Here is a 12,658-nt window from a genome sequence, read left to right as displayed (position 1 = left end):
CATAACATCATGTATTGAGCATCATAGATTAAGCCTCGTGGTATTTTTACAAAATTATCACAGATTGATGCAATCCGTGACGATTCTTAATTATCGTAGATTGGCTTTGAGCCCACGCAGCCCAACCAGGCCCAATGTTAGTGACCCAATCTCTAATAGCATTACTAATCGGCTAATTGATCATTAATCAATATAATCATAACAAGAGCGACATCAGTAACGTACAATATAATTATATTAAACGTACGTGCATGGAGTTTCGCGCCATTCGCCCCGATCGTACCAGCTACGAGTACGTTGCTAGCTATCTAGAGGTTTTTTTGGCGCACTAGCTAGCTAGTACTGCTCCATAGTCAACGTGAAAACTGAGGCAATGACAATGACAAGCAACACAGCGTACGGAAAGGCTGACGGATGCTGTGTCAGCCAGCCTATGATACGGAGACGGAGACACGCGGCTTTAACTTTACAGGACGCCAAGAAGCCGCCGGTGCTCCTAAGGGAACGTGCGCCAATGATACGGAGCACGGCGAGCGAGGATGGGTGCGCCAATTATGCGGGCACTGGCTTTGATCTCGGCCTCCATGCATGTCCTCGAGTTGGCTGGTGGCTCTGATGATCGCTGTGGAACTGGAACGACGATGACGGCTGCAAAGTGTGGGAATGGACCGGAGCTGCGCTCATTCCTCTGGGCTTCAACGCTCACTCTCTCTCTCTGCAGGCCCGAACGCACTGGGCCTTCGAAACCCACCACCCACGCACGGGGCACGCGACGCGACGAAGATCCCGCCGCCCGCGGTTCCCCTCCCCCTCCTCCGGTTCTCTCTTCTCCACGCAAAGTCGTCGGCTCGCCCCGCCCCGCCCCGCCCCCTCCCCTCCTCCCGCCCCGGCGATGGACATCCGCCGCCCGCCGCCGCGCTCCTCCTCGGGCGGGGTGGAGCCGCGGTTCCGCCAGGTGGGCTTCGTCACCTCCGCCGAGCCCGGCCCCGCCGCCGCGTCGCCGCCGGCGTCCGACGGGCTCTCCCCCGTCATGATCCCGCCCCCGCTCATCCACGACCACCTCCCCGCCCCGGCGCCCGAGCTCGAGTCCCTCATGCCGTCCTCCCCGCCCCCGGCCTCCTCGTCACGCCTCGACGCCGGCTCGGACCTTGGCGACGACGATGACGACGTCGACGTGTCCTGGGCTCGCCCGCGCCCGCCCCCGCCCGCGCTTCCAGGTACCCCGGTACCCCTATGCGATTTCGCAACTTTGCAGACTTCACAATACGCGAATGCTATAGTTTGGAACTGCTGTGTATGCATCAATAAATCTGACCTGATTACGTTCAGTATATGGGATTGTATCATTCATTCGGTTGTGGAGGAGGTATAGTTGTTTTGCTGAACACTAGTAACTACAAGCTTCCTGTATGAAAAAAAAAATATCGACACAGCGCAACACAACACGATTATAGGAGTATGCATAATGTGTTGGTGCGACCTAGTTGCTTCAGCCTGACTAACGTTTGCCGATGGGTGCTGTTGAAACCAGCAGTATGATAGGCAAACTAGTATCATGTTACCTAGGAAGATTAAAGTCAGACCAAATTACCATGCATGTTAAGCAATCATTCGGTCTTCATGAGTCATGCTGGGGAGATATTACCAAATAATTGCTGCCGGTAGCAATCAAGGTACACTTTCAATCATTGGTTGCTTCTAAAAATGTGCAAATTGCCTGTGTGCAGTATGTATCGTCGAAAATGGATTGTGTTGTATGATCATCAGTCACCTTTGGTTTAGCATGTATTATTTGGTAACAATCATGCTTGCTAGAGAATGTAAACAGCACACCGTTTTATCAGCATTCATTGCATAATTTTCTTCTTTTATTTGTTTCAGAACCAAACAAGAGAGATCTTACTGAAACAAAAAGTGAAGGCCATCCTACTTCAGTTCCACAGAAACCAAAGCTTTCTAAAGCAGAGAGACGTGCTATTCAGGAGGCTCAGCGTGCTGCCAAAGCTGCTGCAAAGGAGGCAGGTAGTTAACTTGTTCTCATCATTTACATTATCTGATTGTCACAGTGGATATATAGAACCCACATAAGACACTTAACCCACACCAGCTTAACAAGGAAATTTGAAGTAAAATTTTACATGAAGAAAAGAAGGACGAGTTTTGTTATGGATGGAATGGCGGTGTGCTATGGTTCTCTGTTTGCATTTGGTATCATTCAGATTCAGGTAACTCACTGGCTTATTTGCAGAATGGAACTTTATGTATGTGTGAAAATTGCAGGTTCAAAATCAACAGCCAAGGCGTCAGATGTTAACACCAAAATATCAAAGCAACCGAAGGCAGGAAAGGCAGCTCTAAAGAAAGATGTGACCCAAGTTAACCCTCCGGCTGCTTCTGATAAAAAGACCGACGAACGCCTGCCTGACAAAGATAGAAAAAAAGATGTCCCTCAACCCCGTATGCAATTTGATGATGTACACCGGGTGGTGAAAGCAAAGAAGCGTTCCGTTGTCAACCAATCAGAAGCTCGAAACAGAGTCGAACTGTTCAGGCATCTGCCTCAATATGCACATGGCACTCAGCTTCCTGAACTTGAGTCCAAGTTTTTTCAACCTGATCTAATGCATCCTTCTGTGTATAAGGTAATTATTAACTACCATGTTGCAAATGTACTGTAAATAATTCTGTTTAAATAAATTTAAAATAAAAATTATAGTGAGCAACCTTGAAATGGTGATTTATTCCATCCTACATTGCTGATTCTGTGGATAATATAACTGACATGAAACATATGGGTGTAATCATAATTTTAATTTTCTTTTCATGCGTTTTTGAGTAGAGGCTATTTATCTGATAGGACTGTTTAATTGTTTGTTGTTATGGTGAAAACCAAGTATCTTATCCCCCCTGGGATATTTCAGGTTGGACTTCAATATTTGTCTGACGATATATCTGGTGGCAATGCTCGTTGCATAGCAATGCTTCTTGCATTCAGAGAGGCAATAAATGATTACTCCACACCTGCAGAAAAAATTCTCAGTAGAGATCTTACTGCTAAAATCAGTAGCTATGTGTCATTTCTCATTGAGTGCAGGCCCCTCTCAATCAGCATGGGCAATGCTATTAGATTTTTGAAGAACAGGATTACCAAGCTACCACTTGCATTGTCAGAGTCAGAAGCTAAAGCTAGTCTTCAATCTGACATTGATCGTTTTATAAATGAGAAGATAATAGTTGCAGGCAAGGTCATTGTTAGTCATGCTGTCACAAAAATCAGAGATGATGATGTGCTATTGACATATGGGTCACCCTCTGTTGTTGAAATGATTTTTGACCATGCTCATGAACTTGGAAAGAAATTTCGTGTTGTGGTGGTAGATTCTCGTCCAAACCTTGAGGGACAAGGATTATTGCGCCGATTAGTTGCAAAGGGTATCAGCTGCACATACACACACATAAATGCTGTATCATACATCATGCATGAGGTTACAAGAGTGTTTTTGGGCGCCTCTTCAGTATTATCAAATGGTACTGTCTACTCCAGAGTCGGGACATCTTCTGTTGCTATGGTTGCACATGCTTTTGGAGTTCCTGTTCTAATGTGCTGTGAGGCATACAAGTTCCACGAGAGGGTTCAACTGGATTCTATATGCTTCAATGAACTTGGTATGCTATTGTTGCTGTTTTTACTACAAGTTATTTGATTAGTCTACTGCTAAGGAACTGCACAAGACATGATATGCTATCTACTCAGGTGACCCAGATGCTATTTCAAGAGTTCCTGGGGGTGAAAGTTTAAGTCATCTCAAAAACTGGGCTGAGAACGAAAATCTTCATATTCTGAATCTTAAGTATGTATGTTGTTTCCTGCAGTGCTGTTCATAATCCTTTCTTAAGCTGTGTATAATCAAATTACTTCATGCACCTTCAGGTATGACATCACCCCTGCCGATTATGTTTCAATGCTCATAACAGATTATGGAATGGTAAGATGTGCTTCAGCTTCTCATTTAACTCTTTGTGTTTATAAGCAAATCGTATTACATTCATTCTAATTGCAGCCAACGTAATGCTACTAAACAAGCTGTCAACTAGAAAGGGGATTTTTTTTTTGGGGTGGGGGGTACCACTTTGATTTTACAACTCTGAGCTGCAAATTTGTCTCTCCTCTTGCAATAAGGAACGCAAACCTCATAATGTTAGCCATATTAATAATAGTTCTTTTTTTCCATTAAATTCTTGCTTGTATTAAAAATTATGCTAACTAGTTATGAACTTATGATGCGGTACCCTTCCTAGAAACACACATATTCTGGTTGTTGTTGCAACCCTGCTCTAGTGTCAGTACTTTTATTTACTGAGGCTATGTGTTTTCCCTTACATTTTGAAAATCTAGATGCACTATTATGTTTGATGATGTATGGTTTCGTACTGCATGAGTAGTGATCAAGACTGATGTGGAGAGCTTATTCGAATTTATTTACTTTCACTAGTTGTATTTCCTCCTTTATAAAAGCATTACTTGTCTATTTAGTAGACTAGCACGTCCAGTTTTGTTCTTTTTTCTTAGGATGCCTTTTAGCCCATAAGGTGGTAACTGTGCAGACACGTTTATTATGTTAAAGTTTCTATTACAGGCAGTTAATCCAGTGATAAGATAGCTTCATATTGTTTTGTTTACAATATATAAGTTAAACAGTGCGCCATTTGATCCATTGAATTGATGACCTATTTTGCTGTCACAGCTCCCACCTACTAGTGTACCAGTCATTGTAAGAGAGTACCGCAGGGAGCATGTATGGATATAGAAGCCACTGTTTTCTTTTCTTCTTTAATTTGAGGTATGATAATTTTAGCAGGGTTTTGCTGCCTTAGTGGAATGGTAGGGGGTTGATGTGAGCAAATGTTTATATTTCATTATATTGCAACCATCAAATGGTTTGTTCTCCCCTGTAATTGCTTTATGTGTTGAGTTGAAACAATATAAAATTTTGCACCTGCCATTGGTACTGCAAGGATAAACTATTACTCTGTCCAGCACAATCGAAGTTTGATACCATTCTAGTTATGATTTTGTATCATATGAGCATGCTTGTCTATTTTCTCTGCTATTTGCTCTAATTTTCTCACTGTCACATAAATCAACCTTTTATCCTTTGATAAGTACCTTCAGAGGAATATTTTTGGGCAGCGCTTTACCTAATATATTCTGGTTATGATTTTATTTCCTTTTTATTTGAAATTCTGTAGAGTGCATAACCTGCACAGTTGGTCGGTTGCACTGACATGGAGTACTTAATCATTTAGGCCAGTTTCAATTTCAACTTCCTGACAGCAAGCATTGCTGTTTTGACTGTACATAGAACGGGCCATGGAGTAAAAGCTGACATGTGCACAGATGCTTAAATCCAAGCACCATTAAGGTTACAGGCTTTGCTTAGACTAGGAGAAAAATAGCATCTTGGTTTCCAAAGAATGGTTGATTGGTAGCCATATAATCGTTATCCTTGACTCAAGTGACCAGACCTGAATTCTCATCCGCCCCCCACCCCCCCCCCCCCCCCCCCCCACACCCCGCACAACCTAACCCCATTTACATTTTCTGGAATTCGTTGTCGTTATGTGTCATCATTTGCAATCTCTGGTCACCTTCTGGTGTTATGCGCACATGAACACCGGTCTCCTGCCACCATCAAGAGATGCCCAGCAGTGCAGCCATATGGTGTCGATCCACAGCAATGGACCCTACCTTGATAATATCATGAGTTAGATCTATCTCCCTTAGTCGTCTTGGAGCTCATCCAGTCATATCTGTCTCGACTTCCTTTTGGCTGCTGGTGCTGTGGATCACTGCAATTGTGCAGTTGTTGTTTGATGGAAAGTGCTATCATATATGGTCCTTGTTTAATGGCAAAGACTAATGGGCATCTTTGGTAGGGTTGATGCGAGGGCGCTCGGCTTACCGCTGCCTATTTTCAGCTTGCCCAGCATTGTTGTCGTCGTCTCCGGCAGTCGTCGGTCCCCGGCACAGGCGCCAGTCAGTGAATTGTCTGGAAACGTGATGCACAACTGTATCTCTGGAGCCTGATATTGTGGCTGTAGCCGCCACTGTTGGGTGTCCATGTCCTGGAGCGTGCCTTGGCGCTGCCTGGGCCTCTGCCCAGACAGGATCTTCAGCTGGATCAGCACAAGTAGACGACGGAATGATTGTTCTCGGGGAAGCTAGCTCTCAACAGCTAGCCCGTAAGGTATTGGAATTTTTTCCCAATCTCTTGTCAACTTGGCAGCCATCGTTGTCAATCTGGGGGTCTTGTTGGCGTCCATCTCTGCCCAAGCTGTTGGGAGCAATCTGCCATGGCAGCGCCCTTTTCTTCTTAATATAATCTGACCAGAGGAAAGAGCTAGACGAGACCCTGCCAAGTGGTCGATTATTGCCTGGCAGTACTGCAGATTGCAGATGCAGTTGCATCTACGCTGCATCCTCACATGTTCTTTGCCCATGAAGCTCCATGGACCCTGAATTTGTTTTCTCGCCAAGGAAGGACCTGAAATTCGCTCATATATTGCTCAACTGGCTGTAAATTTGAAAGTGGTTTCAGAACAAAAGGGCCCTGAGGATATCCCAGAAGCTGAAAAAGCTTCTCTCATCTCTCTTTCCAAGGAAAGCCATATACCTACCTTTTCTGTTGCTTTCCCAGGCATCTGTTTCACCTAAAGCTGAAGAGTTCCTAGGCATCGATCTACTGTTCAACAGCGAACTCGTTGCACTGTGGAGTTCCTGGCTGCCGCCGCTGCTGTGCCACCCAGCAGCAGCTGACTCGTGAACAAGACTTGTACGGCGTGGTGTTTGGTGGTTGAATAATGCCATGCCAAGATGCCTTGCTTTGGCTAGCAAAGATGCTCTCTCTCACACATGAGCAAGGATGCGTGTTTGGTAAGGAAGCCTGGATGAAATGAGCAGACCTTGTAGTACCATTATCCATTAATCCTCTGCCCGCGTGTCTAATCCCAATCGAGTATTATGTTGCTTATCTACATGCTGCGTCGTGGTAGATGTTACCAAACCAAACCAGCTGGGATCGCACACGTACTGTCTCGCCTCATCACAATGTCCATATCTACCCTCTCCTTGGACATCATCACGGCAAATCTTGAGATTACCGATTGTCTCGTTATCGATGTGCACGTCATCTACCTTTGAAATAATAATCGAACATGCGACGAGTGGATGGATTCTGCCCACTGTAAGATATATAACCAACTTAGTTCATGTTTGTTTTAGCTAGGGATTCTAATTTTAGATTGGGAAAAGCTTGAGGGACCAGAGTCTCTGGTCCTTTGACAACATGGATTCTAGCTATAATGGTATGAATGGGAAATGTGTGCCACAGTATGGCAAAAGCTGGAGGAGAGTGGATTGTGAGATTGTGACAATCTAGGGCGGTAAAATGTAGAAGTTGAGAAAAAAAAATCTGCCTATCTATCCGTTTCCACATCAGCTCATAAAAAGCTACTGCGAACGCACCTGTGGCGCGATGGTGGCGGCTCCGGTTGTGGAGCGCACCCACCCGGGTTCGACTCCCCTTGGGAGCACCGGGTGTCGCACTGGGGGTTTATTCCCCGTATTTGTTTCCTGCAGGTCCTGGACTGTGCCCGTCGTCTACAAGGCTCTGTGCGGCTTTGGTGATCTCCAGAAGGACGCTGGTTGTGTGTATAGGTTGTAGGCTCTAGAGGTGTGCGTGTGTGTGGTGTGAGTGTGTTGTGTTGAGTTCAGATTCTACAACTTGTATACTTAGGGTCCAGGCTAAAAAAAAAGCTCATAAAAGCTACTTTTCACAATCCAGATTTGAAACAAAAAAAAAGGTTCAAAGGATGTACAAGATATGTAAACAAATTGCTATGACATGACAAATTTTGGTAAAAATAAATCTGTAAAGTACTTTAACCCCTTTCCTCTCCAATCTCGACACCATTCGTACATAACAGCATCTCACCGGTCACCATGTATACCTGATCAAAGGTGATGATGTGAGGAGAACACATGGCCTGGACCCCTCCCAATGCTCTCATGGAACCATGAAAAGGCAAGCCGCGAGCAGTAGTTTTCACAGGTTTGTTGGTTCCTTTACCCGAAGAGATGGAAGCCCCTTCCTGTTGGGGTTCCCTATTATGTGCCGACACCATGCGGCACGCTGGCACGTGCTCCTTGGCAGCTGCCCCTGACCAATCACAACTTCACAAGCCTGCTCTCCTTGGCCGGACATGCTCACATGAACATTTGGGGCTTCGGGACGTGACGCGAGAAAGGAGAGTGCGAGGCCTGAACTGAAAGGTTGCGAAAGACCAGTGTGTGTGTGCATACTCTGTGTCCTCTCCCTTTTTCCGCTAGCGACGACCACCTTTCAACTTTGCCGTACGTGTCATGTCTAGCAACATTCCTCTGTATGCTGATAGTTTTTAATTTATTACTACTGTGTCACATAAAGAAAGCTTATTATTGTTCACATCAGATCACAAGCATGCATGGGATCCACACACACAAAGAAATGCATTTTAAATCGCTGGTAACTACTGTCCCAACTCCCAACTAGTGTGATGTTTCCATGCTCTACAATGATGTGTACTGTACTCAGAAAGCTGATGATGGACAATGAGAGCACGATGGACAGGTCCGAGAAAACTCCGAAAATTAGAGCTTGGTGATGGTAACATCATCTCACCACTAACTGTTTGCTCAGACTCTCTGCTCGTTACCATTGGGTTAAACCTTTTACACGAAGCAAGAACTGAAGCATAATTGAGCTTAATATATAGGGTCATCTATTACCTTATTAACTCATTATTTTTCACATGTGTTACCATCATTTATATTTTGGTCATGGCAAGTGTTGTACATGCATGGAACATGACATGTGGCGGACCTGCAACTGCACATGAGTGTGATGTCGATTACCACCAACTATGATCTCTGTGGGAATGATCTCGACCTCCTTTTCGGTGAGCTAGTAAGCACCAAACTTGCTTGTCGTCTTCCCCCTCCCCCGCCATGGCTGTTGACGTGGGCCCCACCGTGGTTGGACGCCGTTCACCCTTGCAATAATGCAACTCCAGAATTAGGACATGGTGGGCTTGCCACTTCTGCCACAATCCTTGGCTATCCATCCCTATTATATACCTGCGACTCCGATCCTCTTCCTCCTCCTTCACACAGATCAGTGGCAGCACTCTCACTCGCCCATCCATCCAAGAGCTCAGCTCAGGTCGCCGCCGTGCTCTCCAATGGAGGCGCCTCCGTCGTCTCTAGCCACGGCCGCCACCGGCACCTATGACGACGACGACGACGACTATGTCCTCAACCTGTCGCTGACGCTGGGCCCCACCTCGCCGCCACCCTCCTCTCCCGACTACGCTGCCGCAATCCCGGTTTCTGATGGTGGTGGCGGCGCCGCCGGCAGAGGTGGTGTGAAGCTCTTCCCTTGCCTCTTCTGCAACAAGAAGTTCCTCAAGTCGCAGGCGCTAGGGGGGCACCAGAATGCGCACAAGAAGGAGAGGAGCGTCGGGTGGAACTCTCACCTCTATCGCCCCGCGGGGACACCCACCGCCGCCGCCGTCCCCAACATGGCTGCGCCGCCGATCAACCAAGCAGCTCCTATGGCGGCGGTGCCGATCCAGGTCTCGCACTCGTGCCGCTCCTCCCAACGTGCGCACCTCGACGACACGGCGATGCTCGGAGGGTCTCTCTACTACGCCACCGATAATGGTGGTGACGGTGGCAGCGGCTTGTCGCGGTGGTGGTACGCGGAGGGCGGCCAGTCGTGTGCGCTCGGCGGGGACGAGAGGCAGAAGCAAAGGCAGAGGCATGTTGACCTCAACCTGAAGCTCTAGTTACGTACGAGTTAGTTGCTCATGCTGAATGCGTGAGGTATTTATTATTTTGTACTTTTGAGTTTTGACTTCTCTTTCTTTCTTTTTGTTGTTGCCTCTCTCTTTTTTTTAACTAGTGTGTAAGGAGTACGTCCTTCTGCCGATTGTGCAACGGCTTATTGTAACGTTCTCAAGCTGTTGTCCAGTTGCATGATGGCTGCTGGCATGGGGTTGCAGTTTGTTGGGCCAGAGAAGTGTGGAACACTTTGGAACACGTTTAATTTTCCTTTTTGGACATGCTGTAACCTCACAGTCTTCCAAGTTTCCATGAACTACCCATGCATTATCGTGGACTGAACTCACGGAAGAATGTGCCACAAAGGTTTCCCTGCACCAGTAGGAGTAAAGCAAGCGGAGTAATATTTTGTAATAAGGATATGACTGGCTGAAGTTTCTCTTGTAGGAAAAAACTCTGAAGATTGATTTTTTTTTGAAAGATCCGACCGTGACTGGTTCCGGCTTAAATTAATGAGAAGAATTGGAACATGAAAAAAAAACGAGGGTGAACAAGGTGCATGGTTTGTATGGCTTTCTCTTATGGAATACTTTGTGACTTCCCATGCGTTGGTTGATGCATGAAACGTGGAAAAATTACAATTTCATTCACTAATTACTGGTTGTTCCAACCAGGTTGTTCATGGCAAGCAAGATGCTTAGTTCACGACGCATGCCAATTATAAGTCTGCAGGACTATTTGCTATTTTTTTGTATGGATTCTCAGTGAATTTTGAAACAGTTATGAAAAAAGCAGTTAAATAGACTCAAAAGATAAATAAACACTTCAACATAATTTCACAGTACCAGTCCTTTTCAGATGGTCAACACTATTGATCAGACAACTATGGAATATCCTACATTGACACTTCCTTCCCAAAGATCCAAACTTAGATATGTGGGCCCAGTTTTGTTGGAGCACCATTCATGTGCTGATATTTCATCTGTGCTACCTACCTAATATTTAGACATGACACAAAGTACTAATCGCTTCACTTTAACGCTTCAAGTCATTTCCTATCATGGGCACAATGCACGACTTACGAATAATAGTGCACAAACCATTACATTTTTCTTCGTATTAGGAAAAACACACTTATTCATTTTAGCATACTACCTCCGTCCCAAATTATAATTCGTTTTAGCTTTTTAAGATACACAGTATACATCTAGATGCATAGAAAAATATATATGTATCTACAAAAGCTAAAATAAATAAATTGTAATTTAGGATGGAGGTAGTAAAAACTTAAATGTTGAAATTGATCTCCAAATCGCATAGGACACACGAGTGCACTATTTAACTAAACACCAAAAAGTTGAAGTAATCAGTCACTACAAAAAAAACACCTCAAAATAATGCCACGACAGGCCATTGCAGTAGCTCGTCTTGTTTGACTGCTCCGGTATCTATCCCACGCTGCAGCTAAATGACTCTGTCGGTATTCCTTGTTGTTGCAACTTGCTAGGGTTCACGGTTCTACCATTTTTTAGCTAGCAATCGGCTCTATTTTTAATAATGCCAGAAGAATTAGCATAAGGGTATTTTGGGTTCTTTTGTGTAATTGCAATTTTGGGTATTTTGTCAACATGTGTAAGTGGCTACATCTTGTTTTTTTTTTATGTAGCGTGTTTAGAATGTCAGCGAAATTAACAAACAGAGAAAGAATAAGATATCACAGCAAACAGAAAGAAATTACCGCTAACAACACTTGTGCTTGCATGTAAACTGCCGTAGTAAAATTAGCAACAGAAGAATGTTGCCATGATTTGTACGGCGAACAGAGCACGCTGTCCATCCTGATCGGAACATCGCAAGGTGTCATCACTCTGTCAGCAAAACCAAAAAAAAAAAAAGATAGCATATGAACACTACTGCTAGGACAGTACTGCTGGCCCATTGCAACCTTTTCCTGCTTTCTCCTTTCTTGTCACCTCCCATGCAAGTCGAAAAATTGTTCATGTACGTGTCATGCTCGTGCCCATCCAAATTGTTCATGCTTGTGCAGTTGCGATGGCATGGGCAGTGCTCGATGAGCTCGACCCAAGCATGGCGATGGCACACACAGTACCACTACGCTGCTGTGTGGTGCGGCTGCCTGCTAGTACCGGACCAGTTGCTGGTTTCCGCGTCCTGCGCTGAATGATCTCTGCAATCTGTTTCAATTTGTCGCCGTGCATCCACCCACCAGGTGCCTGACCTGTGTCCTCCTGCTGCTGCGGACGGGCATGGGATCCGATCCGGCGTCGTTCGTCCACTGCCAGCACTACTCGGCCAGCGGCGGAGGTCAGGCACGCCATGGATGGGATTCGTGGAGTGAAGCAGCGGCGGCCGGCAGCAGGCAGGCATCTCCTCCTAGCACCTAGTAGCAACCAGTGCTCACTGCTCACCATCGCCATGCTCGTCCGTGTTGCTGAGTATTGACTGGAGGGAGTGGTGGTAGCAGGTCGCCGCAGTGCCGCACTAGCTGCTGCAGCAGAGGCACTAGACTTGACCGTACGGGGCCCGCGCAAGCCGCCAAAGGAGGCAGCCTGACACCAGAGCGTACGGAAGAGGCACCCGCCAGCCAGCTCGGACACCAGCCCCGCCGGGCCGTACGGCGCCCCCTGGTTCTCCTGCTAATCAAAATGATCAAGTGCAACAACATTCAAGAAGGCCCACCACCCTGACGAGGGCTGGCCCACCGCACCGCGACTGCCTCCTTTCCCACACTACTACTACTACTACTACTGGTGTGGC

The 12,658-nt window shown here is 46.0% G+C and overlaps 2 protein-coding genes across 2 annotated transcripts; both read left to right on the top strand.

Annotated features, from left to right (window-relative positions):
* The first annotated feature begins 846 nt into the window (after positions 1–846).
* LOC112884847 (probable translation initiation factor eIF-2B subunit delta) lies at positions 847–5,068 on the top strand. The gene is made up of 7 exons (XM_025950454.1): positions 847–1,217; positions 1,882–2,022; positions 2,281–2,642; positions 2,922–3,666; positions 3,755–3,851; positions 3,932–3,986; positions 4,746–5,068. The coding sequence occupies exons 1-7, from the start codon at positions 893–895 to the stop codon at positions 4,806–4,808; spliced, it is 1,788 nt and encodes a 595-aa protein (XP_025806239.1). The 5' UTR covers positions 847–892; the 3' UTR covers positions 4,809–5,068.
* Positions 5,069–8,967: 3,899 nt separating this feature from the next.
* Positions 8,968–10,226, top strand: LOC112884852. Its single transcript, XM_025950458.1, has one exon. The coding sequence runs from the start codon at positions 9,121–9,123 to the stop codon at positions 9,883–9,885; it is 765 nt and encodes a 254-aa protein (XP_025806243.1). The 5' UTR covers positions 8,968–9,120; the 3' UTR covers positions 9,886–10,226.
* The last annotated feature ends 2,432 nt before the right edge of the window (positions 10,227–12,658 follow it).

The sequence above is a fragment of the Panicum hallii genome, chromosome 3, assembly GCF_002211085.1.
Source record: "Panicum hallii strain FIL2 chromosome 3, PHallii_v3.1, whole genome shotgun sequence".
In the NCBI taxonomy this organism is placed as follows: domain Eukaryota; kingdom Viridiplantae; phylum Streptophyta; class Magnoliopsida; order Poales; family Poaceae; genus Panicum; species Panicum hallii.
This window is presented reverse-complemented; position numbering and strand designations above follow the sequence as displayed.

Bases quoted from the DNA above. Each gene is read 5' to 3' on its own strand.
- LOC112884847 (XM_025950454.1), top strand. From the start codon at position 893: ATGGACATCCGCCGCCCGCCGCCGCGCTCCTCCTCGGGCGGGGTGGAG. The intron at 2,023-2,280 runs GTAGTTAACTTG...TGAAAATTGCAG, and splicing joins AGCTGCTGCAAAGGAGGCAG to GTTCAAAATCAACAGCCAAG. The intron at 3,987-4,745 runs GTAAGATGTGCT...TTGCTGTCACAG, and splicing joins TCATAACAGATTATGGAATG to CTCCCACCTACTAGTGTACC.
- LOC112884852 (XM_025950458.1), top strand. From the start codon at position 9,121: ATGGTGGGCTTGCCACTTCTGCCACAATCCTTGGCTATCCATCCCTAT.